Source organism: Accipiter gentilis, chromosome 18 (genome assembly GCF_929443795.1).
Source record: "Accipiter gentilis chromosome 18, bAccGen1.1, whole genome shotgun sequence".
Lineage (NCBI taxonomy): Eukaryota > Metazoa > Chordata > Aves > Accipitriformes > Accipitridae > Astur > Astur gentilis.
Window position 1 is genome coordinate 23,818,446 of NC_064897.1, and position 27,226 is coordinate 23,845,671.

General features: G+C 40.9%; 1 protein-coding gene across 5 annotated transcripts in view; it reads right to left on the reverse strand.

Moving 5' to 3' along the window:
• APPL2 (adaptor protein, phosphotyrosine interacting with PH domain and leucine zipper 2) overlaps positions 1–26,759 on the reverse strand; it is a 40,369-nt gene extending 13,610 nt beyond the window's left edge. Inside the window, exons 1-9 of one of the 5 annotated variants that reach the window (XR_007508772.1) lie at positions 26,521–26,739; positions 21,471–21,569; positions 10,265–10,324; positions 9,722–9,793; positions 7,734–7,821; positions 5,554–5,595; positions 5,376–5,434; positions 4,265–4,411; positions 1,963–2,045 (exon numbers count right to left, since the gene is read on the reverse strand). Coding sequence is in view for 4 of the 5 variants with exons in the window: in XM_049822472.1 (XP_049678429.1) it covers positions 1,963–2,045; positions 4,265–4,411; positions 5,376–5,434; positions 5,554–5,595; positions 7,734–7,821; positions 9,722–9,793; positions 10,265–10,324; positions 21,471–21,569; positions 26,521–26,574 (704 nt within the window). In the remaining variant the exon portion in view is untranslated. Of the gene's footprint in view, positions 1–1,962; positions 2,046–4,264; positions 4,412–5,375; positions 5,435–5,553; positions 5,596–7,733; positions 7,822–8,488; positions 8,774–9,721; positions 9,797–10,264; positions 10,325–21,470; positions 22,289–26,520 lie in introns of those variants that run through there. The other 4 variants (XM_049822475.1, XM_049822472.1, XM_049822473.1 and 1 more) reach the window with 4 other exon arrangements.
• Positions 26,760–27,226: the final 467 nt, after the last annotated feature.

Genomic DNA, 27,226 nt, shown 5'->3' on the forward strand with positions numbered 1-27,226 from the left:
TATTTTGCAAGCTAGTACTTTTCAACATTACCATTAAATTTCAGAATAAGAATGATTCAAATTCCATTTTGAAATAAAATGGAACGGTGTGTCAGTTTTTACATAAGTGCTACTTCAATGAACCTTTTGATCAGTCATTTTTGTTGCACCACAAATTGCTTCTGACAAAACTGCCCTCGCATCTTCACAGTTCCTGACACTGGATTCTTCTTCCTAAGGCACGTTTCCCCTGCCTCCAAGGTAGAAAGGAGAGAAAAGCTGACAATTCTGAAGTTATATGCATTTGTGGCAATTAGACCAATAGGTTACTGAGAATATTTTAGTGATTTGTCTTCTCTTACATGTTTTTACACTGTTAGCAATATTGACTATATAAATGAAAATACTTTTAAATATGAAGACTCAGTTTCACAATCAGCTTAAACAGATGCAAGACTACATCATTGCTGATATTCTGTAACTGCACAACGGGTCTCATCAGCTTGTTGTTCCAAGACAAATCTGACAAATAAAAAGCTTTCAGCTTGATTAGCAAGCAGATCTGACTCACGGAGGCCTTGTGATCCCCAGCACTAAAGAAAGAAAAGAGTGGGCAGCACGGTTTTCAGTGGCTGTGTAATCTTAAGTCATGAAACCATGTCCTGTGTCAGTAATTGCTAAGCTGCAGTGTCATTCAGAATTTTGCAAGCTTCTCTTTTGTTTTTTTCTCCAAAGACGTCACACTCCTGTACTAGTTACATTTGAGTTGTACTTTCAAGCTTTGCTGTGTGACAGACTTAAAACACAAAAACCAGACTCGGCAAACCAACTGAGCAGCCTATTTTTGCTTCTATTTACTACTGCATACTATCCAGAATTCAAATCCATCAGACTTTGGAAAACAAAGGCTTATTCTATGGTGAGGATCCAATGGCAATATTCTTACTGTACCTATAAGATACAAGCAAGGTGGTCTAGCCTTACCAAATAAAGGACACTATTTCAAGTGAGTTTAAAAATCTCTCCTCCAGTCTGTACAAATGCTGTGTAGATTGTGGAGGGATTTATTTCAGAAGTGAGTGTGAAAAGATATATAAGTATAGAGGCACAGAAAGTAAAGCATCATTTAGTGAAAGAATCTACTATACAGGGAGATTACTTCTAACACTGTTCTCAAATTAACAAGTATGCATTATTTAAAATGCCACCAGAGTCAGAATAAGTAATGATTTGGATACAGTCCAATATGAAAGGTATGAAGCAATAAAGTGAAGGAGTCCGTTTAGTGTTCCAGCTGATTAATATTCTAATATGATTACATTTTAAATGTAAAGTTTACATTTACAGGGACTTAATTAAAAAGAAAATGTCAATCTTCACTACAAGTGGGGGGACAGGAGGGGAAAGAAAAAATAATCACAAAATTAGGAGTACAAAAGTGAGTCAGTTTATTGAAATAAGGACTTAGCCAAAGCAGGTTGAACTCAGTTGTCTATACTGGATGCAATGAATGTGTTCTGTAGGGCACGGAGTTTTGTTTGCCTTGTGTAGCTACAACATCAAACACTACAGGCCCTAAATCCTTTCTTGGGAGATTAATGCATTATTGTTACACTATTATTACAGAAGACCGAACAAGTATAAATACCTCTAGTTCAGAATGTACTTTAACTCTGTTATATTAATTCTGTTAACCCATTTCAAGCCCAGATTCCATGCTCCGTGTCCATGAAGAGACACAGGGATGTAAGAAAGCATGTGAACATTTTACAGTGCATAGTTCCCAGCTATACTGTAAAAACACTCTCTGCAGTGCACTGCCAGCATTTTCCTTTACGTGTACAACCATACCTCCTTTCCACCTGCTGCTTTAACAAAATATGCCCAACAGTGCAATGCAATGCAAGCATGGAAAGACTCTCATGAGAAAAAAAGAGGCACTCTGTTATGTGCGGAAGGTTACAGTGCTAAGTATTGTGTTACCTTTGAACCATGTCTGAAACAGATGACAAAAAGCTGTCCATTCTTTTGGAAAACATCTCTGCTCCTTTCTTAAAAAAGTTGATCTGAAAAATAAAAAAAGAATGGAATACTGGAAGTTATCTTGGCTTTGGCAGACAAATAAGAGATTGTAGGGACTGTGTTAACAGCGACTCCGTTATGACTGATACTTTTGGCTGGTGATCAAACACATGGCCAAAACCAGCTGTATTGCCTTTCTTTGTATTTCTCACTTTTGCAACTTTCCACCCTCTCACACACACATATGCCATTGGCTGCTGACAGGTATGTTTCCAATGAACTTGCTAAATGACAGAAATAAGGGAACAGGTAGCCTCCTCCCATACTAGCACTGTGCAGAATTTGGTCTAGTGGTTTACGAGTCACTGTGTGCAATGCCACCATATCAAATGGAATGGGACACAAATCATCCATTAGATCTAGTAGTCCAACCTAGACAACCAACTCCAACCTGTAAATTTTTAAACTGCTATAGCAAAGTCAGTCAGGAAAGTGAAGTGTAGCTGTGCTTGCAGAAGCCTCCAGGACAATTAGTTATATCAACCACAGATATACCATGGATTTTGTTCTACTGAAGGAGCTAAAAAAGCTACTAAGGCCAAAGCGCACATTTTGTGACAGAAGATGAATTCACTTAGCTGGTATGGCTCAGCAGGCATGCAACAGCAGCAAAGCACTCACTGTAGTCTTGGCCTTGGATTACCTGCTGTGGGGCACACAGTCATCATTAGGACTTACTGGCAACTGTGTGAAACATGGACATGGCTACTGCATTTGTGCAATTAATTAGCTTTTTTTAAAAAAAGTAAAATCAGTGAACTACTCCAGAAAGAGATGGAAAAAGCAAATTCTTGGCTGTTAAGCAATTTATTAGCTCTTTCATCCAATTTTACTTGCGATTCCACTCCTTTTCCCGAACGCTGGGATGTGGAATTCCTCTTACCTGTAACTCAGATTTCTGCAACCATGTTATTGACCACAGACTCCCTTTACAGACACAGGAGAGAAAGCACACTTTCTTAAGGAATGATTCACCCACTGTATTTCAGAAGCCTACTTCAGGAGGGAAGAGCTCTAAATTCCACTGATGATATAACTGACACGCCTAGCTTAGATATTGATGTCAGTTTTCAGTCAAACCAACCCTATATTAGCCACTGCTTCTTCCAAAAATCCCTTACGGCCTGCTCATTCATTGGAAATGTGAAATATGAGACACATTTTGAGTAATTAATAAATAAAATATTTCTTTTGGCTGAAGGGCAGTTCACAGTATGTGAGCATCAATATCAACTGGCTTCTGGCTACTCAGTCATTCCCATGACAACGTAAGACTGTCCTGTATAAAGCACTGAGATATGGCAGTTTTGCCAGATAAAATACAGGGAAAGAAAGTTCTGTTTGCCTTCCAGTAAAGGAAACCAATGCAGTTCTTTCACTTAGTATAATTACAGCAGAGAAGCAGTGTGAACTCCCATGGTGGGGAAAGTGACCGGATTCTCATTTATTACCTATTTTATATAGGGCACATGATCTGCTAAAGACACAGGACAGTGGAGATGATGAACCACACTACAATCCCAAACACAGCACTGCATCCATTTTTTCTGTTTTCACAGCCCAATTCTCATTCTCCCAACGCTTTCTTTCATCAGTATCAAATCACAACAGACCCTTAAAATGGGTGGGAATAAGAATCAAGTGCTGTGAAAATACTAGTTTGTTGACCCTCCTGACCCACTGGCGAGTTGGATTATCAGTATTACTACTGCATTTTACAGACTTGAGAAATGCTCTATCAAATTGCTGGCAGAATAAAGATCAGAAAGAGGATTTGCCAGCCTTATGCTCAATCCACTCTACTGTTTGGTCTTTCCACTTCTCCAGTGCATGCTCTGTTCCCTATCGCGTACACTCCTCATCAGTATGCTGAACGTTATGTGCCAGGAAGGGAACTGCTACATAGGAGAGTCTGTGCAGACAGAGTAAACAGTGGAAGTAAATGCTGCTGCGCTGATAGCCACGAAAAAATTAACCTCCGGCTGATTTTGCATATAAGTGTACTAGATTTTTTTTCATTGGTGTCTTTCCTGAATATCTAACCATTCAACTATCTTCCACAGACAACATCAGTTGTTAGAATCTAGGCAAGCTGAATAAAGTTCCACCCTCCCCCCCATTATCACTTGTCAGTTCTCAAAAAAAATTTCAGAGCTACAATGTTTTACTTTTCCCAGGTGTACAGACGCTTTACTGTCCGTACCTGTCCTCGTGTATATCCTAGCATAGGTTCCATCATTGCCACTCTCTTCCTGTACTGCAGAGCATTCAGGGCACAGTAATATTGCAGAGATGAAAGGTGCTGCTTTCTTCTTGCATTTGCCACTTCTTTTGCCACTTCTGCCTTAAGCTGAATAAAAATTGATAAAGAGGTTGACAAAGTGTTAGTGTGCATATGGATTTATTTATTGATTATTTTCAAGTTATCTTTAAACAACTCTCATTACAGAACTTCTCCACATTAAAATGAAGGATGAGAAACTAAGAAAGCAAATCCAAAATCCAAAGCAAGTACTTCAAGCCCTTCTCTGTCAAGATACTCAAGCATTTGGGGGGCCCCTGTGACTATAAACTACATAACTACCACAACTAAAATTCTGGATCTGCTCTCAGTGCAAAGAATTTATTAGCAGCTGAGATCACAACACAAGCCTGCAAGCGCAGAATTCAGAGATGAATAATTCACAATATGCTATATCACATTCTGTTCTGTAATGCATTTCCTTTAAAGGACCATCCTGTAGAACTGATGCACTCTTAGGATAGGGCCAATCACACGCTTTTTGGCATACAGGGATATATTCTGGAATAGTGGTCCAGTGAGCAAAGAAGAAACGTAAAACAAACCCACCAGAGTTATGTGTACTGTAAGTGGAATAACAATCCATACAGAGAAATTTAGCAGGAAGGTAGATGCGAAAAAATGGAATGCTTTATAAACAGCAGACACAAGGCTTCATGACAGTTCACAATGAATTGTACCCTCTGATACAGCATCATCACATCAGCTGTACAACAGTAGGCCTATACAAATCTATTTATAGCTTTTTGGATTGCCACTGTGTGAAGAGCTCCCCTGGATCTGAAGGGCTCTAGTTCAGCACAATACTTGATCACTTGCCTAACTTGGAGAAAACAGGTGTAACTTTACTGAATTGATGTTTAAAAGCTTTGTGTCTGCTTGGAAACGAAATCACAAGTACTCTTGAGCTACTGCGAATTTAACTGATGAACTCTCCAAAGTTCATAAGTGAACAATGATGCAGACAGAACAGCTGATGAAAACTTTTCCTTTTCCCTTTCACGTTTGTTACCTTTTCATTTTCTTTCCTTTTCGGTAACCTGCTATACTTTGCCATGGACACGTCATGTTCTGTAGACAAGGAATATTATTTTTTTTAGAAATGTGATGTGTGTGTGCGTAGATTAAAAATGTCTTCTGTGATATAATATGTGCATATCATTAGAAACAAACAAAACACAGAAACATACCATTGCTAGCCAGGCCAAAAAGATCCTTCAACGTGCTTACTTCTGGAAAAGAGAAATTAAATATTCAAAGTAAAACCAGCTGTAAACACTTTGTTCAACTGAGACCATTCATGGCACATTTAATGTCTAAGTCACTCCAATCCTTTCAAAGCAGAGATGCATAAGTTGTGCCTGTCTTGAAAATGATAAACCAGATCAGCTGCTAGAGAAATGAACAGGCAGATAGCAAATTAAGAGTTGAGCGAGTTTACTTGATTGAGCAAGTTATCACTATGAAGAAGATTCCTTATCTGCCAGTGTAATTTACCCAAAGAAGCACCATTTAAGTATGCTTGTTATATGACAAAAGGCCCACCACTATCATAAAAGATAGGCAGTTCTGAACAATTTCCTGACAATGCTTATGTGATATCTAAGTCCCAGAGACATATGAACTAAGCCCCTTTCCTGTATATGAGTCTTCATCAACGTGGAACATTCTTTGCAAAGTTCCTCTGTGAAAAGAAATATGTATCTAACACATCTGACTGCTGGCTATGATGCTTACGAAACAAACACTGGCCATAAGTTTCTGATGCAGGTAGAAGGAAGAGAAAGTAAACAGGCAACTCAACTTTCACAAGCGTTGGGTACAAGCTACTCTCAGTGTCCATACCAATGTATGCTGCAACCAGCAAAACCCTTCTCAAAAAGCTACAGAGAATGCACGTTCACAGAAACAGACATTATGCAACTGTGAAAAGAATAAGGGGAAATTGTACAATGTCATCATGGTCTCTGATTATTTGTAACAACCTACACATTAATCAGCTTCATGCCACCTTTTTCTCCCTAGAACACTTCCTCATGACTCAAACATAGAAAGACCGCAAGTCTTCTCAGGTGTGACTAACTTGTACCTAGAGGTTTCTACAGTATTCAATACATACACGTAACAAGATCAAAAGTAAAAACAAAACCACAGTTAATCTTCCTCATTTAATCCTATGATGAAATTTCAATGTGGCCAGGCCTCTACTAAAAATGTTCTACAGACTGGGCCAGAGAAAAACGGATGTTGTGATGGATGAATGGATAGAACAAAAAATATTTTGACAACGAGGGAAGCTGAAGAAACTTTCATTTTTTGTCATGAAGCAGCTCAGGCTTTGGTTGCAGGCTTCACTTGCATTTTCCTTTTATGCCTTCTTTTATGAACCAGACTGCAGAATCCGTAAAGATGGGAGCACAATCACTGTATCAGTGAAGCCACATTAAAGAGGTGGGAAAGTGTTTATAGAACCAAGATCTTACCATTCAAATACTGCTTTATATTTGGCATTATATTATAAACAAGACATCCCGTAACGTCTTCACAATTTCAAATGAGATGCTATGATATAAGGAACTATTTTACTTAACTAGTCACTATTTTGCTGTAGTTGTTTTGTGTCCCATCAAAATGATGTCTTTAAAAAGTACATAAACAGAACTGAGCTTAGTGAGTTGAGAAGTGGGCTTTTTTTTAAAAAACAAAACAAAACAAAATAAACCCCAAACTGCAGTTAAAAACTCATGTTTCTGTTGCATGAGTAGGTTAGAGTGTCCTTGACCTTGAATATCAACTTCTTTCTTTTGAAATTACACCAAATGTTTGCATTATTGCTCTGCTGATTAAGTAATGAATTCCCAAGTTTGTGCAATCAGGTTACTTTGAACTACCCTTGGATGGCAAGGATTTAAAGAGGACTGATTCATTGAAAGGGAGGGAATACCCTATACTCTGAAGTTAAAAAAGCATTCTTGCTTGTGCTTTTCAAACAAACCCAAACTTCTGAAGTGGGATAAATACTGTTTGCAAGCCAGATTCACTGCTAAATTTTCCTTCTTTAGGCCATTATAACATCAATTACTTCAGTAAAATTACACTAGTGTAAAAGCAAAGTGATCCAACAAGGAACAAAGCTGTGTATTTTCAAACTTGCACCGTATGGTGCATAAAACGCTATGTGGTGAACTTGTACTATTTAAGTCTGAGTAAACGCAAGCACCTGTCAATGAAATTCTGTAGTAGAAAAAAACCCACAAAAAAACTTTTCTGTGACTCATCAAAGAACAAATTGTTACATGACATTATGTCTCAATTTATTATGAAATAAGCAAGAAGGAACACATGAGGAAAATTAAAACTTAAAATTTACCTGTGAGATCTTTTTCTCGAAATTGTATTATTGGTAAAACCATTGTATCCGCAAGTTGTTTTGCCAGTTCAGAATGAAGAATATTGAGCTGAAACAGAGAATGGAGGAATGCTGTAAGACACAGCGTAAATAAAAAAATTAAAAATAACAGCACTCTACAGCTGTTGAAGAAGCACACCTGCCATTTGTGCCCAGCAGACAAAAAAAGGGTATTATGTACTTCAGTATACTTCAGTGCTTAAAATACATTATCTCAAGATACACGAGACAGAGGGGAATTTTCTCCTAAATGCTTAATTCCTGCCTGTTGTTTTCCACGGATCCAAGAACTTTTCAGTTCCCACATACCGTATTAGGGTAGTTCACTTGACCATTAATGCTAATGCTTAAGCCAACAGGATTTAATCTGTAATTAGCCTTTAGTAACCAGTTTTTGTTAGTCTCTACACCACAGGGTTACAGTCCCACCACCATGACTAGAATCTCTTTCCATTTATGAGGGTTACCCAGGACACAATCACAACGGGGGGCAAACACAATGAAAGGTCCCGTTTAAATATTCTACCTTTGGAGCAGTTTCCCATTCCTGTTTTTTTAAGTGTTTCTCTAAAATACAGCTCATAGAGACATATTTTAAAGCACTCGTGTGACACTGTTTAGGTCAAAGGCAAGGCTCTCGTATCAGCAACGGCATGCTAAGTATATTAGATGGGTTCAGGTAAGACAACTATCAATCACACTGCTTGAGTGCTTACATGCTGACATGACATTCTGCCCACTTGCACGGTATCCTGGAGGCCTCTAAGTGGGGATATGCAGGTGAAGGTGAAGTCACTATTTCCCACTAGACAATACAAAACTAAACCAGGATAATTCAACGCCTGTAGAACAGACAACTGAGAAACAGGTATGGGGGTAGCTAACAGACAGAAAAGGAGGCTGAGGAACGGAGCAAGTTCTTGTGAGGGAAAACGTGACCCACAGAATCAAACAGAGAGGCTCTCAGCTTCCTGCTCCCAAATGGGATGGTTCTCTTGTACCTGGGAAGGAGAAAGTTCTTGTTTTGATTTATTTGTAGTTTACATAGACAAGTACAAGACTGTGACAATAAATGCTCCTTTCAAGTATCCCCTGAGAGCAGACCTGCAGCGGGAGAAGCCTAAGGGAAAAGTTAACCTCTGGGATTCCTTTCATTGTGTTGTTAGAGTTATCCATAGGCTCTAAAAATTTTATCTTATTTTTTGCCCCACAACCCTCCTATCTCCTCTCCTCTCCCAAAAAGTAGACCTCAATACAGCCTTTTGCCTTCTTAACAAAAGTTGAAAGTAGATTAACAAGAACAACAACACTTTTCTGATGGCACAGCCCTGCTCACAACAGAACAAATGATACTTAAGCAATAAGGACCTAGATACTAAGATTATATTGAAATGTTATATGGGCAGGTCTAACAAAATCATTTAGAAAGACTCAGTCAGCAACATCCTACAGAGAGTATAAGTGTTCAGTGCACACAGCTGTAGCACCTAACTTGCCTTCAGCAGGCACTTCTGCAGCCTTCTTCAGACATCTCCGAATTCTGCATGATGTCACAGCAACTAAACTGCAACTTTACTAATTCACAGCTGCCCTATATTCATCCCTGGCAGGTTTTGGCTCAAATTGCAGTGTTTAAAGCTTAAAAATGTAAATGTCATTTTTGAATGGAATTAAATTAAAAAATGGGCTGGTTTACTCTCTTTTCTAATTCCCTTGTTTAGGAAATTCAGCTTTGCTCTGAGGGCAGCATGTGGGACGAAGCCACAGAAACAGCTCTAACCATTATGAAGGGGTGATACTATACTTCTTTTCACCCAATAAATGATTCTCTAAAACCCAGGCACAATCTAGCCTTCAGTGGAAAGGCTCAGAATCAAAAGAACAAAGACAAAAAGAAAAACTACCAATATTCCATATTGTAAAAATAGAATATTGGCAATTCAAATTACCTCATCCACAACTTTTGAAAAGTAATGAAGGGTGGATATCACTTCTTCATCTCCTTTACCTAAGGCAAAATGCTGAAAATAGAAACACACATTTGGTCTGTAAATCAATAAAGGTGAGTATAAAATACAACGTGTTTCACTACAAAGGTAATGAATACTCCTACAAAATGCAATAAACAATAAAACTAAATGGAAAAACAGTAACTCATTAATATATACTCTTTTACCCTGCTCCTCTTGTTTTAAATGAATGGGTATTGGACAACATATAATTAACACTTATTATACTACTTTTAAAGTCATAGTCGTATAATAGGAACAAACTGGTTTGCATCTTCATGAATTTAACAACTCATATTTTGCACCTTTTTTTTTTTTTTTTAAAGATTCTCAGAAGTGACCTAACTCCCTTGAACACGCTGGGGAGTTTTAAAACAGCCTTCACATGAAACCAAGTAAAGCCAATGCCCTAAGCACTTCTGGAAACCACACTGTTTACAGAGACGACTTGACAAAGAAATCAAAAGCATATGTTGAACATACCTGCTTTTCATAGGCAAGGAGCTGCTTCGAAAGCTGTTGCGTGGCAAGACACATTTCATTCTACAAACAAAATTGACATGTTAACAGAAATAATGAAAGGTCTTTAGCTCTTCTGTTACTACTACTTTGTTACTAGCTTCTTGACTGAATCTGCAACTACTTACACAAACATTCAGTTGTATGCAAACAACCACTCCCAAAATACTGGCATAGAGAAGCAGTAATAACAGGTACACTTCAGACCTAATCAACACAGTTTGTTTAGCTACTTTGAATACAGGTAGGATTTGGGGTTTAGTTTTGGGTTTGGGTTCCCCTCCCACACCCCAAAATAACAAAACTAGAACAACCTCAAACAGATAAGCTGTCATACCAGCATAAGAATGTTTCATATTAGTTAATCATCTTTCCCCAAATCTACAGCAATAAATAGAACCAGTAGATGTGCCTTTATATAATGCATTCATGCCCAGGGAAGGCACTGATGCAATTACAGTGCTTTAAGTTGATACAGGAGTACAAAACAGCACATAATTCTGTATTCTCATGGCTAAACTGGCCAATGACGGTATACACATCCTTAAGACGTGCTTAAGTAAAGCAAGACTTGTAGGGAGGTTGTATAATCTTACTTGACAGGTGGAAAAAAACCAGACAAGCATTTGGATATGTCAGTCTTTACTCAATGTATTCCTAACAAGCGTATCAACTCCTCTGTTCCTGATTTGTTAACAATGACTTAAAACTGGAATAAAAGAAAAAAGGAGAAGGGGGGATCTGGGACCTGTCTTAACCCCTGTCAGATCCTTCTCTTCCTCAGTAATGCAGAAAACTAGCTTAATTTCATTTTAAACCTTAACATAATCTATTCCTCTCTCCAAATACATAAGGCCGTAGAGAGTTTGTAAAACTCAGAGCAGTCTCTGAACTGCTTTAATAGCACTCTTTATGCTGGGGCTGGTACAGAAAACCATTAAAACTGGGACAGAGTTTGTGTGCTCTCTTGTTCTCCCTTGTCATCCTGAGCATGCAGAGCATGGCACAGTTAACTCTCTGGGCCAGAGATTCTGAAACGCCCTTTACTTTGGCCTGATGCCAACTCTGACATACTGCATCACAGCCTGGTGCTTCTGCACCACCTTGGCATGCCAGGAAGGAGGTTAATATGGACAGCAAGGCCCAAACACTTAGCCAGAGTCTTAAGTATGCCCAAGTGCTCAGAAAGAACAAAGAGACATAGCCACAGCCTAGGTAACAGCAGCTGTATGTGAACATAGAGCAGAATAAGATGGGTGAGCTAGTTCTGACCAGCTTAAAACACTATGATGATAATACTCACAGATAGCTGGAGATGGGAGAGCAGACGCCTTCCAAGGTACAAACAAGGGCTCAGAACCGAGTTAATCTGGGTCCAAACTCAGATCATGTGCACCCCATGACTATTCTCATCTCACAGTGACGGATTATTCTTGTTTCTTGTCTCAGACCAATTAGTAATGAGCATTACACTCAGTAACAACACCAAGGATTCATGTGAGATTTGCAGGTTGGTTATGCAGACCGTGTAGTTTTTAATACGAAAAAGCTTTACACAAACACTTGGCATTTAAGTATTTCCCAAGCCAGTGAATGGAAAAGGATGTCGTGCTTTATAATAAATTAATAAACCTTGTTAAGGGCTCTGGCAAGGATAGGAATGAGCCTTAACTATCTGCCCCCAGGCTGTAAGAACACCTGAGAGACTTTGCCACCTTCAAAGTGGGAGCTAGCAAGCAATGACTTAATGACAGGAAGGATGAGACTCCTTCTGTGTGGACTGATGACTTTAAAGGGTTTGTTTGTTTGAATGCATGTGGGTGGAGTCCAAAGATGAATTTAAGTTTACAAAAAGAAGCAGAGGTTCTCAGACCTACAATCTTTTTCATCTACACAACCTTAAAGATAGAGCTGAGTAAGAACAGCAAGAAGATGAAGTCCTCACACAGCAACTGTGATACCATCTGTCAGTTGTACAGCTGGGTCAGGGTGAGAGAAATCCTTTGAAATAAACTGCGTGTTAGAAACATTCCTCTCTTTTTCCCTTTTTGTTTTGTTTCACTTATTCCTGCAAAGTCTGCAACTGTGTGGTCTGTTGTGAATTTGGAAGATAAATGCTTCTGGTTTAAACTTGCTAACACTAAAAGAAGCTTCAGAATAATGGGCTGACACCAAAGGCATCCTATTCCTTTGTGTTAGCCATCCTCAAAGCTTCTACCAGTTTGGTTTTTGAAGACTGGTCATCAATTTCCTCACCCAATATCCAAAGAGTAACAAAGAGCATCATTACTCATCTGTGTGGGACAGTTTGAGGATGGGCAATCCAAAGGGGTGTGTGGAAAAAGCATCTTCCAGTAATCACCACTCCCCAGGAGCAGTCTCCAGTATGTGACAGGATAATAGGGGAATACATAAACCCTGAGGGTCTTAAAGGGGTGTAAGTTAACAACATTTCATCAATTATATGATCAGGTGACAATAATCACATATAGACCCCAAGCAGACATTCATGGCATGCTACTCCAGGTACGCAACAAATTGATGGAAGGGCCTGACATAAAATTTACTTTGGGATTTTGGGACAACAGTTCCACACATCACTGATATCCCATTGATGCCAGCAGGTCACGTTTTTCATTTATAGGTTTAGTTCTTTGTGTCAGAACACTACAAACAAACTTGTTACTCAATCCCTGCCCATGTGGAAGAGTTAATCCTGGGTCCTTCATCCTCCCTCCCAACCTCTGTGTGACTTTGTTCCCTTTAGGAGGTGCAAAATCATTCATTATATCACTAGGAAAAAAAACCCACAAAACCCCACAACAACCAAACACACCCCCACACACACCCCCAACAGTTGTAAACAAATCAAATTAAGCTAGCAAACTGAAACACAGCCACAATGCATAAAGAACAGGAAACTGGCAAAGTGCTCTGCTGAGCTAGTGGTAATACTGCATTGCTAAGCACACTAATCTGGGAAAGTTTGGTTTAATCCTCCTCCCATTTCTTCCTAATCAGCCTTCTCCCTCCCCTCCCCTGGTACTAATCAGTCTCAAGACTTAAAAGTTATTTGCATTGCTTCAACTGACAAATCCACCAAATGCAGGCAAATTATTTTAACATGTTTTATCTATTTCCAAAACATTTTCCCATGGAATACAGCAACATTCACTTCTTTTATCCTGAAGTGACTGAAATTCAGTATATACTAGGAAAAGAAAAACTACTATACAATCCTGACTGCCTGCTCAGATCTCTTCCACATTACTTTGACATTTCAGGATTCATTATTCATTTCTGGAGTGGGAGAGCTATTGATGAGATGATGTATCAGGCAGAAACCCAATAAAATCCTGAACAGAAATGCAAGTATTCTAAATTAAGGCAAAAATAACCAGTACTGGGCCTCGCAAATGCATTCACTTTCATTAGAAGATTTTACTTAGCAGGGAAAACATCATTGCAGCATTAATGTAAAAAAGTATACTAGAAGGAAAGAAGAAATTACTGCATGCAAATAGGTATCAAGTAATCAGTTACTATTACAGACGTGCTGTCTTTTTTTTCTTTTTTAACCTTGGCTGGCATGCTACAGCATGCTAGCCCTAGGAAAAGATTTTTATAAAGTTCACTAACACCAGTTCACATAGATAGGGTAATGGAAGTGGTGTCTTGAATGCAGCATTAATCTACCAGAAATGAAAAAAACCAAGAGATAAAAAAACATTGTTTAATTCTGAAGTTAATTTAGTACCTCACCCTGCCTTCAAATAAGTCAGCAAGAAAGTGTCCAACTGTTATTTTCTGATCCAGTGCCAGAGCAAAGGCATGTGATTTTTCTGGGTTGATTCCACCTTCTTCATTATCACCTTGATTCACCAAGCTGTTCATATCATCAGAAGAGGGTATGATTCTTCTGTAACCCGTTTGTAATAAAATCTCCATGCCACTAACAATTTAACAGTGACACAGTGCATTCCTTTTTACGGTCTCTTTTTGTATTTTTCCAAAATAAACTCTGAGGGCTAATACACTGAAGTCAGAATATAATTCTATAGACAGTGGTCTAACAGACTCCAGATTTGAGGGCATGTAAAGGATTAAGCTGAGCTATAAATTAACTTCTAAAGACAGAGAGCTATTCCAGCATGTCCAATTCCAATCCCAATATAATGAAGCTTTCTGCAAAGCTACTTTCCTACTCCAGCTAAAGCTGGCATTTTTAAAACTCTGCAAGTAACCAGCACACAGAACTGCCAAAGGCTTCTTCATGTAAACAAGCAAGATACTGGTAAAGGTATTTATTCACTCACCATGTACATGCAGAATGACACATAATAAAATTTGGCTTACATCTGGGAAAGCTTAATGACTGATAAATGAGAAAAAAACCCAACAGGTAGGTGGTTGAAGGAGGTCCATGAGGCAGTTGCAGCCTTCTCATCTTTTCAGAACTAGGGAAGACATTTACTTTCAAAACCAGGCACAGCACAGAAAGAACCGGGTCTTGATACAACAGTTTTACGCAGCTCTGTCTACATATGCATGTCATCCTCCTACAAAACAGAGTTCTCCAGCAATCTAGTAAATGTTACAGTCCTACAGGCTTAGGTTTGCATATTAAATAGCTTGGAAACATGAACCCAAGGGTGAGAGAAGCTAAGCCTCACCAGAGTGCTCAGGCGGCCTAGCACTTTACAAGATCAGGCTCACATATGGCTTGCCCTGCCGCTGATTCACAGCGTGGCATTCAGTCCTCACAAATGTGAACCGTTCAGCAAAGGATCATCTAATAGCTTCAAGAAATGGAAGGCACTAGTCAAAACTCTGCTGTAAAACAGCAAAAGAAGCTATAGTAGGATGGCTAGTTCAATAGGGAAAGAATCTCTTCAGTTTCTTGCAAAACAATTACTATCGGCAAGGCATCCATACATTTATGCCTCCTTGTAATACTCAAATCTCTAGATCCTGCTTAGCACAATGTTAACTTGCTTCCAGGCACAGAGACAACTCCAACTTCAAAGGCAGTATTAAAACCAACTCCCATGGGTTTGTAAATACATTAGTTCTCAGGTGATAATGCACTGCTTACCTCTGTTGGCAACATATGGTGAATACGCCTCAGGAAGCACAGAGGTATATGATACAAACTTACAATGAATATGGAACAATAATATATATGGTATTTCACAGAAGTCAGCGCTGACTGTAATTTACTGCAGCTGTTGTTTTTTCATTTCTGGTAGATTAATGCTTGATTCAAGACCTTACCTTACCTTCAAGATCCATTACCTTATCTATGAGAACTGGTGTTAGTGAACTTTATAAAAATCTTTTCCTAGGGCTAAACTAAGACAGTTTGTCCTATCTATCTGTCCTATCAGCTCTCTTGAAGTTTCTCTATTTGGAACTGAAAGTTTACAAAATGTTAACTTAAACTTTATTGTTGCAAAAGGTTTGGGGAAAAAACGTCTTATCGTTTGAAAAGGCAACACAGTTGTTCCCTCAGACATGAAAAGAAAGCAATTAAAAGAAAAACTGTATCAGTGCTTACTTGTTAGTTTAGCAAGAACTAATTTAAGAATTCTGAACACTTGGGGTTAGCTCTGCAACATAATAAATATGAAAATCCATACATGCCCTAGAGAGCTTGACACCCATCTACTGAGTTACATATAGCCTAGTGAAGTCAATACATAGGAAGATGAAACAAGCAGCACTGTTGAAAAATGCAGACATGAGGTATCATGAATTCGGGGAGAGAAATAACACTGGTATAAACCACCACCTAAAATAGACCTGGACAGATACAAGCTGTCCTGATACCCAGGTAATGTGGTACATATAACCCAAGACCATTCCCTAATTGTCAAGAGTTTCCTTAAGAGTCTGGACATAAAAAGGCAGTACAGCCCCAGGGATTGTTGCTGCTTTGCCTATGTGACTCTGGAATCACAAGACAACTGCTCACAGAGACACAGACGCTGAACAGAATTACACTTCACAATTCCCATGCTGTTCTCTCTCCGAATATATTGATAAAGGCAACATGGGTTTATTTTTATTCATCTTCTGTCATCACTGCTCTTAATATCTAGACAGATTTGTCAGGAATAATGAGATGAAACCTCTTTCCAATGACAAAACACTGCATCTTACTTTCCTCTAACCTGCTTAACTGTTTATCCCTTCTAATAGACAGTAGACACACAACAGTCTACTGAGTTTCTAAATGGCATTTTGTTTCAAGTGAAGATCCCAGCTGAACCATTTCTATAGTATGATGAATAACTAGAGACGATAGTAAAGCTCTGAAAATAATTTACTATGGCAGTGGGAAGTCAGGAACGTAAACTGGGCATACCCTGCTCATACACCATTGCAAGAGCCTCAGCATGCAACTTAAGTAAATGAAGTTTTCTAACAATCCCTGCTTGCTACACTACATATTGCTCAAGTAATAGAATGTCCAGAACGATGAACACAACATTCTCAGAAATCAGACAGCAGTAATGCCATATGCAGCATCAGGGCTTGCTTGCAAGGAGGAAGAACTACAGGAATAAACTCTGTAAGGAAGATTTCCTCTGTAAGACCACTAACATGATAACTACTTCAGTGTACACTTCAGGGTACCACAGCACAGATGGGAGAACTACAGAAGGAAGTACAATATGTACTCACGTGGATGTGGTTTATTTGATGAAGACATATAAAAATGCTTAACTATATTTACACACATGGGCTTGCCAGATCAACCAAAACTCACTCCTTGAGCACAGCTCATACATTTTGTTGCTGTGACTCCTGCTTAATCATGGCATCATACACTGCATCTGCCTTGTAGTATTGCAGTCCCTTTTTCACTAAAAACTCCATTTGCAAAATAGATTCATGATCCCATCACATCTGGTGTGGGTGCTCAAAGAGGAGAGAGCACTGTCCTGATCCTGCACAAACCAGGGGTTTGTCACGCATTGAGGGCCTTGCACCCAAAGGCAATCTGCTAGCAATACATCACCCAGCTGCAGCCTAGTGTTATTGGCCCTTCCACATCAAGTGGCTCCAGGTGCCTAGGCAGCATATCCACTGCTATGCCCTGTGATACGATGCTGCAGATCCCTTCTTCCACTCATGGGACAAAAGCAATTTCAAGTCATTTTAAAGGTCCATCTACATCATTTACTGAATCCCATCCCAATAATTGCCCTACTGTCAGTAGAAAAGTTAAAGGCATGCAAAAATGAAGTCCTGCTTGAATATATACATGTAAGTCTGAAAAGTTAGGTCTCCAGCACCTAGCAGAAACCTGTATCTTAAAAAAGGGCAAAAAAAAGGGAATGTTCAAAAAGATTCCTACTTTCCTAAGTGTTTCAAAAATCTCTGGGCAAACATTGCTCCTACTCACACTCCTTTCAAATGCACTGATCCAACTGTTTAGAGCAGCTTGAGCTGTCAATCTAGAAACTTACCGCTGTTCTGCACACAAAGCAGTGTTTTGGGACACATATATGCATATATCCACATGGATAATTAACAGCATGCAGTTGGTACTAATTGCTACTCCCCTGAGACTTTGCACTGCATCCATTCGGAACCATCAACTATTGTTATTTGATCACAAACTACAGTGGTTTGAATTACATGGAAGTCTGAGTTTTCATCACAAGGAACACCAAACTTCTAGTAAACTACTCCAGAAAATCTTGAAAGTATGGTTGAGACATCTGGGAAATTTTAAGAGTTCAGAATTTAGTTAGAAAGAAAACATGATTAACATTTTTTAAACTGTCATAACTGTTTTGAGGGGACATAAACCCTGATTTTTCAATACTGTGGACTGGTACAACCCACTGCTGTTTTGTCTGACTGCCATGACACCGATTCCAGCCATTTTTATGGTCACTGCTTCAAAGTAGGTCAGTAACTAATTCCTATTTTACAGTTAAGGAAATCAGAGCACAGAATGACAATGACTTTGCAAAGACAAAATTTAAGTCAGGAAAATAAAAAGGCAAATTCAGAACCTGGCTTCTCAATACTCTCAACTTCTACAGTCTCTCTACTAAATCTCATTCCCTCTTGAAATGAAAAGGGCTGGTAGCAGTTCCTAATACGCTGCTATTAAGGCCCAGACAATGTGTCTCCTAACAACACATCAGCAAAAGTTGATTTTCTCTTGTGATTAGGTGGCAAAGAAATATTACACATAGGTTTTTTTCTTAACTGTCCTTTATGTATATTGGGCAATTCAGCGTTACACTTCTCTTTCTACAGCAACTGCAATCATAAAATTTTGTAATAAGGCCTATGCCTCTCAAAAATTGAGGGTGAATTCAGTCAGAAAGTGCGTCTTCCTTATAATCAGAAACGGCTCCTGGAAAGGATATCTCGATATTTGCAAAGCTCAATAAAATTAGAAATCAATATTAACCTATACAACACCACCATTCTCTTGGGAATTAACCACCATATATGACTGAATTAAATAGTTCCATTAATTTTTAAATAAAAGAAAAAAATCATAATACTGCCCCAATTTTGGTGTATTCTTTTAGATCTCATGCAAAAAAAAATCAATACTTTTAAAAGCATATATAGGGAAAAAAACCACACAAAACCTTTCAGTCTTCTTTTCCACTTACATAATTAATACGACCTATATATGCTTTGTTACTACTGCAATGCCATTTTTTTGGCACTACTGGATTCTGAGAACACAACCCCAAACTGAAGTCACAACACATAGGGATTCTCAAGGAATTAAATAGCAGAAGCGGCAACACTAAGTACACTAAACGCTGAGCCAGTGTCTTTGGTGAAGTCGCCAACACTGGCCACTAAACCTGAATTTTCCTAAGTCAGTCATAGTGTAGTGTGTTCTCCTCCACATCCTTACAAAGCTTGACTTCGAACAACTGCTATGTGCCTCCCATCTCAAAATGGCATGAAGCTCTGATGAGGTATTTCAAGGAACACATCCAATATTCACAAGTGACTGAATATTCAGATCAAACTAAAGCAGGAAGTGTGCAGGAAGAAAGTGGCCAAGGAGTGCTGGGAAAATGAAGTAGATTCAGTACTACTGCAAGGTACAGATGGGTAAATGTGCTGAAGCAGTGAAAAGAAAGAGGAAATGTCATAACTGTGGGGCAACAGAAATGGAGAAGGCTAAAAACCAAGATGAAAAGGAAGAGGCAAACCAAAGCAGACCAAGAATTTTTTCATGAATCACAGGCCAGAGTAACCGCTTCCTAAAATACCATCCTAAAAAGCATCAGCAGAGGAAAGCGACATGTTATCCACAGGCTGGACACTTCATAATCAAACCACATTTATCCTCCCATTTCCTTCTTTCATCCATTTCAATCCTACCTGCTCTTCGGTCTCAGATTTCTACCATCCAACATGCCCACACTCTTGTTACTGTTAAACTGTGGCTCTACCAAAATGCCCATCATTGACTTTTGTGATGATTTCATGTCACCTCTCCAGCCCTTGGCTACGCGCTTGTCCTGGTTTTGGCTGGGATATAGTTAATTTTCTTTCCAGTAGCTGGTATAGTGCTATGTTTTGGGTTCAGTACCAGAAGAATGTCGATAACACACTATGTTTTCAGTTGTTTTCAAGTAGTGTTTAGACTAAGTCAATGAGTTTTCAGTTTCTCATGCCCAGCCAGCAAGAAGGCTGGAGGGGCACAAGGAGTTAGGAGGGGACACAGCCAGGACAGCTGACCCAAACTGGCTAAAGGGGTATTCCATACCATGGGACATCATGCCCAGTATATAAACTGGGGAGAGTTGGCCTGGGGGCATCACTGCTTGGGAACTAAGTGGGCATCAGTCAGCAAGTGGTGAGGTATTGCATTGTCCATCACTTCTTTTGTATATGCCAATCCTTTTTATTATTACTGTCATTTCATTATTGTTATTATTATCCATATTAGTTTCTTCCTTTCTGTTCTATTAAACTGTTCTTATCTCAGCCCAGGAGTTTTACTTGTTTTTTCCCCAATTCTCTCCCCCATCCCACTGAGTGGGGGAGAGTGAGTGAGTGGCTGCATGGTGCTTAGTTACTGGCTGGGGTTAAACCATGACAGCGTTGTATTGTTTTCTAAGTATCTAAGCTGTGCTGTAAGCCTCTGATTGCTCTACATTTGCACAGGATCCAGGACATGAAGACTTTGAAGCTCTCCCAAGCTGGATCTTCCAGGTGTAGGTAGCTAAATCCTGGGCAGATATCTCTTCCAAGTCATACTATCAGTCCCCCAAAAGAACAATCCCGCCAAATGGACATACATGTACAGTAGTTTTATACCTGAACTGATTCCTGATAAAAATCAGACATTCAGTCTTCCAGTAAATTCAAAATACCCCCATTCTCCTCATCTCTCTGTGTCCTCTGATTTACTGGTCTAAGAATAGGAAAGCTGTTGTTTCTAAGGGACTCAGGTATCTAACCTACAAAAATACTTGCAAAAGTTCCACAAGACACTGCGTATGTCTTTAAAGACCTAGATATGGTATTTTGAAATATCTAGTTTTATGCACATGGGAATCCTAGCTTCACTGAAAATCACTCAGATTTACAACAATATTTTCCAAAGCACTGGATATGATTTACAAGTTTTACTGTCAAAGGGATTTAGTCATCTAGGTCATGTAAGCACTTCAGAAAGTGTTATTTTTTTCTGCTCCTGCTCTGATATGTTTCACGCTGACTACTTTAGGTATTCAATTTCAGTATGACTCAAAAGTGTACATTCTCTCTGTAATCAATGGACATAGACAGTTCCTTCCAAACGGTGAGTCACAGCACCTAAGTCAGATGCCTAAAGTCAGTGTGAATACTTATCTGTGTATTGCGTCTACGTTTAGGCAAGCAATTTTGTCAAGGCTGGCCTTCCAATGCACCATAAGGTAAGGATATACCACAATTTTTCTTTCATTAATTGTTTGGAGACAGACAAAGCAGATAAGATTTTTTTCATGCATATGACTTTTCCTGAACATCAAGGCAGGAAGGGGCTGAGATATCAGATGGAAAACACCTACAATTCCTCTTAAACCACAAGAGGTGCAGACAACTTTCATGTAAATAACAGCATCATAATAGCAATTTATCTTCTACTCCACATCGAACAAAAGAAACACAAATGAAAAATTACCTGAGCACCATAGACTCGTTGCATTGCCTGAAGCAACTGGTTTGTATATTCAGTAAGGGTTCCTGCATCTTCTTCAAATACACTGAGCAAAGACCGAGTCTTCAATAGAAGAAAAAAAAAGCAAATGGTTTTAGTCCTGAGTGAAAATATTACAAAGAATCATAAATTACTGTAAAGAGATGGTAGCAAAAAATACAAATCAATCAGAAATAATAAGCCTTTAACTTTGCATGATTCTGTTTATTCAGAATCTCAAAACATATAGAAATTAGTCCTTCTATTACAAATAGGTAAGCTGAGGCATAAGGAAGCGAAGTGATAAAATGCTATGGCCAAATCCTGACTCCCAGTCTCTTGCTCTAACTAATAGACATTCCTCCCAAGATAATCAGGAATGTAAAAAATCCTGAATATCTGCCTGCTGACTACAGTAATCCAAACCACGTTAAGGACTCTGGGTCAAACACCACTGCTTGCTCACTTCTCTAATGTCAGACTGCATTAAAAGCACCCCTTTCCATGAGATAATTTACAGGGTATTATTCACTCTTAACTGTCTTGAGCAACTTTTAAAGGGCCACTGCCAAAGCTAGCTGACGTAATTGGACCAAACAACTGAGTGTTCATCTACAACAACAGGCAGAGAAGCATACACCCACTCAGAGATACCCCGTACTTTCTCCATTCTGCTAGCTCATCCTTGTCAGCAAATGGGGAAAAAAGAGCATAATGACTCGTGTTATTTTAAAGACATGACTTCCCTTGGTTTGTTTCGGTGGAATCATCAGGAACAAAGAATTATGTTGCTGACACAGCTCCTGAGATGGGAAACAAAGATATCTTGGAATAATGCAGAGCTCCAGAATTTCCTAGATCACGATAATAACGAAAGAGAGGAGGCTGTCCCTTTAACAAAGTCATGACCCATCCTTAGTCTTAACTTTGGTAAATCCAATCTATTTGATGCTAACTGGTAATGTCTTTCCATCTGTACAGCTAATTTATATGACATTAATTAGTTTCATCTGCTTACATGAGGGGCACGCAAGAACTCAAGTACTTTCATAATCATGTCAGTCCTGCAACAGAGCAAGCATTTTATCTGTCCTCCTATTACAGGAATCTCTAATGTACCTGAAGTATCCATGTTCAAATCTGGAAAATTTATTTCAAAGATTTAAGATAGTTTTAAGTTACTCCACTACTTTAACAGTAGGCACATGTACTTCCCCAAGGCATATATTCTTCTCTGCAAAACTGCCCAGACTTCATGTTTGTCCTCAAAAACTCAAAATCAGCATCCTTCAAGAACCCTGGCCTAAGATTAACTATCATTTCATCTCTGGCGAGAAGTATCTAAGCCAGAAATAAGCATTGCTCAGCAGTTAAAGTACATGACTTGGGAGTCAGTACTTGCGTTCTGTTCTAGACATTGCACGGGAGTACTTCCATACTTTGAGTAGCTCTAAAGCTCTCAACATTTCAGTCTGCTAACATGCTAAGCTGCTACAATACTTCCTAGCTTAGAGACACTGGCAGTCAATGCATTTGGGAAACTAGTTAGAGATCTCAGCATGTAAGGAGATATGTAATACAAAGTACTGTTTTCAAATAAAGAGAACATAAAAACCAAAGAATGGAAAGAAGGCCAAGTCAATGAAATGAATACCAAGAACCAAAACTTATAAAGGACCTTTGTGCAGAACTTCCCTACAAGGACAGTGGCATGATTTTGAGAGTTTGCCACACTAAGCTATTATTCCAGTAATTGGAAACATATTGCTCTTCAAAAATATCTCATTTTAAAAGTTTTATCTCCAATGATGCATTAAAGCAAGCAAAACTAATGCCAACAAACTATCTTCTATCTATATAGCGCTCACCTTCCTTATTTTGTGTTACAACAGCACATGAAATGCACATGGTATAAAGATGGTTAAAAAATAAATCTAGGAAAGGCAAAAATGATAAAACTTGACACAACATTTATCAAGACAAATCTCAAGCCAAGAGTAAAAAGCTATAAAGAAATTGCCTGAAATAGGCTACAAATCACACATTTCTGCATGCTGGAAAAGGTTTCCAAACATAGGAATGTCAGCTACATTCCTAAATCTTACTGAATTTTTGCAGGTTCAGTTTTTCAGATGTCTAAATATGGGTTGAGGTAGAACTGCTCTGGGAAATAATTTCTGAAAGTCTTGGCCTCAGTTATTAGCACATTCTTCAAAAATAATAAAAACAATAAATGATTCAAGCAGTTTGGAAGTTATTCTTGGAAACTTGTATATTCAAGAACACCATTTTAAATTTGCGACAAAATACCAGCATGTGTGTATTTTTGTTGTTGCTGTTTTGACAAATTCTGGAATAGCAGCTAATGCTGCTGAAATAAACCAGTAATCCAAATATTAAGCTAACATTTACTAGGCCTCATTAATAGCACCATTATCTCGGCTTCTGGAAACGTAGGAAAAGAATTTCTACTTTCATGTATTTCCCCTGGTTTTAGCATGACTGTTCACATAAATTTCTCTCCTATTTCGTGGCCAAACACTTCAAAATTAAGACAATTTTTATGGCCTTTTTCAGCCAGTGCTTGGGAGACAAATCAAGACAAAAGTACTATATGGTTGGGGAGAGAGAAATCAAGGTTCAGAAAACTGATGAAGAAATAACTTTGGCCTAATTCTCTTCTGTCTTGCATATAATTTACATACTTCACACAGTTTTTAAAAAGTGAGGTAATAACCTCATTTTAACATCCCTTTGCATTGCTGTAAGTGACTGCACAGTGTAGAGGAGAATCAGGTCACTTTACACAGAAGTAAATGATCCCATAAGCTGCTATACTATAAGTTCTGTGGGACAGAGACTGCCTTTTTGCTTTGATTTTGTAGCACCCAGCTCACAGAGGGACCCTGTTGCACTGTGAATCTAAAGCTTTCTCCATGAAGAGTAATAAAAATCTAAAAGACTGAAAAAAACAACAAACCCCTGTTTCCTTGCATGAAAAAACAGATTTTAGCAATGCTGGGCCATTATAAAAATTAAACAATGCCCCTGCCTCCCAAAGTTGTAGGACTTGAACAAAAAGCAATGACCAAATCAAGCCAAAACATCCTGCAAATACTTGGGTTTATGCACAGCCTGGTATTTCCAGTAACTGCAAAGGAGATGCTAACAGCCTTCATTTCAGGTCAGAAGAAAGATGAAGACCTCCAAATTCAATTCAGTGCATTGTTCAGGTGCTTTCAGTCAGTGTTACATTTTTAATCATTGAAGGAAGTGTTGACTGAAAAGGTAAATGAGTTCACTTATCCTACGTGTCAAGTTCTTCAGCTCCAGAGTGCAGCAGGGAGGTTAAAAATGTTAATAACTGCTCGTAATAAATCTAGCACATTTTGGTAAGCTCTGAAATACAGAACAGTTCAGGCTGGCAAGGAACTCTGCAGGTCACTTTGTCCAAACTCCTATTCAAAGCAGGGCTGACTCTGACATTACGTCAGGTTACTCAACACTTTTTCCCATCGAGTTTTGAAAATCTCCAAGGATGGAGATTCCATATACGCCATATCAAACAGATGATGAAAACCTTTCTTACTAGGATGGGATTTCATGGAATCACAGAAAAATGGCCTAAGAAGAGGTGACCAAGATAAGCCCCAAGACTCATTAAATCCTGACAGGTGCATGTCCAAGCTTTCCTTCAAAATGTCTCATGACAGACTCCATAAAACCTCTCACCAATCTGCTCCACAGCTTACCTACTCATTCCTCCTCCTGATCCATCAGCAGATGAGTTAGGATTATAACACAGGGCTACTTGGGAGCAGGATCCATGCTTATCTACCTTGCCCTCCCTCCTTCTTTCCCGGCTTCACCAATTACTCTTGTATCTCTGTCTACACCACACTTTGTCCTCAAGTGCACCTTCCTCACCCTTCTGTGAAATTTCCACGCTTTCCCGTTCCCCTTACTTCTCTCTCCCACCCAATCACCCCTCCTTCCATCCCCCTTTCGCAGCTCTCGAGGCCTCACACCTTTCCGCCCCCTGAAAACATCACGACATGGCACGTTCTTCGCTGTGGGGTTTCCACGCTCCTCAGGGGTCACATCTGCAGCTGCATCGCCTCATGGCTCCCAGCAATGGGGCACAGCGCCGGGGTGAGGGGAGAAACGTCCTCCCCTGCCTCCAGTTGGGAAGGAAAGGGCAGCAACCGCCTGTCCTCATTTCGTGGACTCCTTCAGAAGAAGGTCATCTTCAGCGGGTCCACCTCACCTCACCTATCCTCACAGGAAGCCCCTGTATCTGAGCTACAGCCCTTGGGACTCCTCACCGGAGCAGGGACGCTGGCAGTGACATTCCTTCAGCCCACTTTTGTCACCTGGGCCAGGTGACTCAGCGCAGGAGCCTCCCTTTCCCTCAGGGACCTCGGGGGAAGCCAGGGCACCGAGCCATGCCCACCTGTCCTTCCCCAACACACCTCACCTCTTCAGGGCAACCCTTACGCACACCAAGGCAGGAGAGCGTGAGGAAAATGCCAAAGGAGGGGTTTCTCTGAGGAAGGTGAGGAGAACGGGCGCTGTGCCCCGGCCTCCTCACACCCCGCTGGGGTGCAGCCCTCTTACCCGGAGGCCCCCTGGAGCAGACACGGCCTGTTTTTCCCTGACAGATGCCCACGGGGAGACCAAAGCCTTTCCCCGACGCCACTCGGGTGCCGTTTACCCGCTTCACGGCTTCCCTTGCTCCCCGACGGCTCCGGCAGCCGAAGTCACCCTGACCCGTTTCTCCGCCCGTCGGGAGCCCGCCCTGCTGCCTTGCCCTCCCGCACCGCCCGCTGACACCCCTCTCCCGCAGCGGCGGGACGGCTGCTCCCCGGCCCTCCCGAGGTGGCAACCCACCGCCCCGGCCGGACCCAGCGATCGGCACCGCCGCCACCTCAGGTGCGTCACACCGGCGGGGCGACCGGGCTCTCCCCGGGGCAAGCGGCCGCCAGCACGGCTGCGCCCCCCGCCCCGGCTTCGCCCCTGGCAGCGGGCCGCTAACCTGCGGGCTGTCCTGCAAAGCCTCTTCCAGGAGGAGTTTGTCGACGGCGGGCATGTTGGCGCGGCTGGGCGCTGGGAGCTGGGCTGCGCGGCGGCGGACGCCCGCTGGCACGCCCCGGCGGCGGGGCTCGGTCGTCGTCCCTCCCCGCGGGGGCGGCCGCGGCTCTGCGCGGGCAGCGGGGCACGGCGGCTGGCTGGGTCCGCTGGCGGGGGTGGGGGCGGCAGCCCGGGGCCGCTCACTCCTCCCAGTTCCCGTCCGCCGGAGGAAGCGAGTCACGGGGAGGGCCGGCGGCAGGAGGGAGCGCGGCAGGCGGGGAGGGGGGGGCGCTTCCTGCCGCCATTAACTCCTCGGGCCTGGCCGGCGCCGCGGCGGCCTCGCCCGTGGGGATGGAGGGCAGCCCTTCCCCGGCTGCAGGCCGCAGGGGCTGGAATGGCCTCCCGCAGCCCCGCATCTGGGGTCTGTCCCCCTGGACAGTAGTAGGGTGGCGGGAAGGGGGATGCAAGCAGGAGCACTGGGATTCCGCCTCAGCTGAGGGAGATCTCCCTGGGTGTGTGGGTGTGATGGAAATGAGGAGAAGATCGCATCCTCCAGCCTGGGCTTGTGGGGCTTGAGGACTTCCAGCTGCGGGGGAGCCCTTTGCTGTGCCCCTCGGGGCATCGCGGCTCTCCTCAGGTGCACCGCAGGGCTGGGTGCTGCTGGCGGGGTC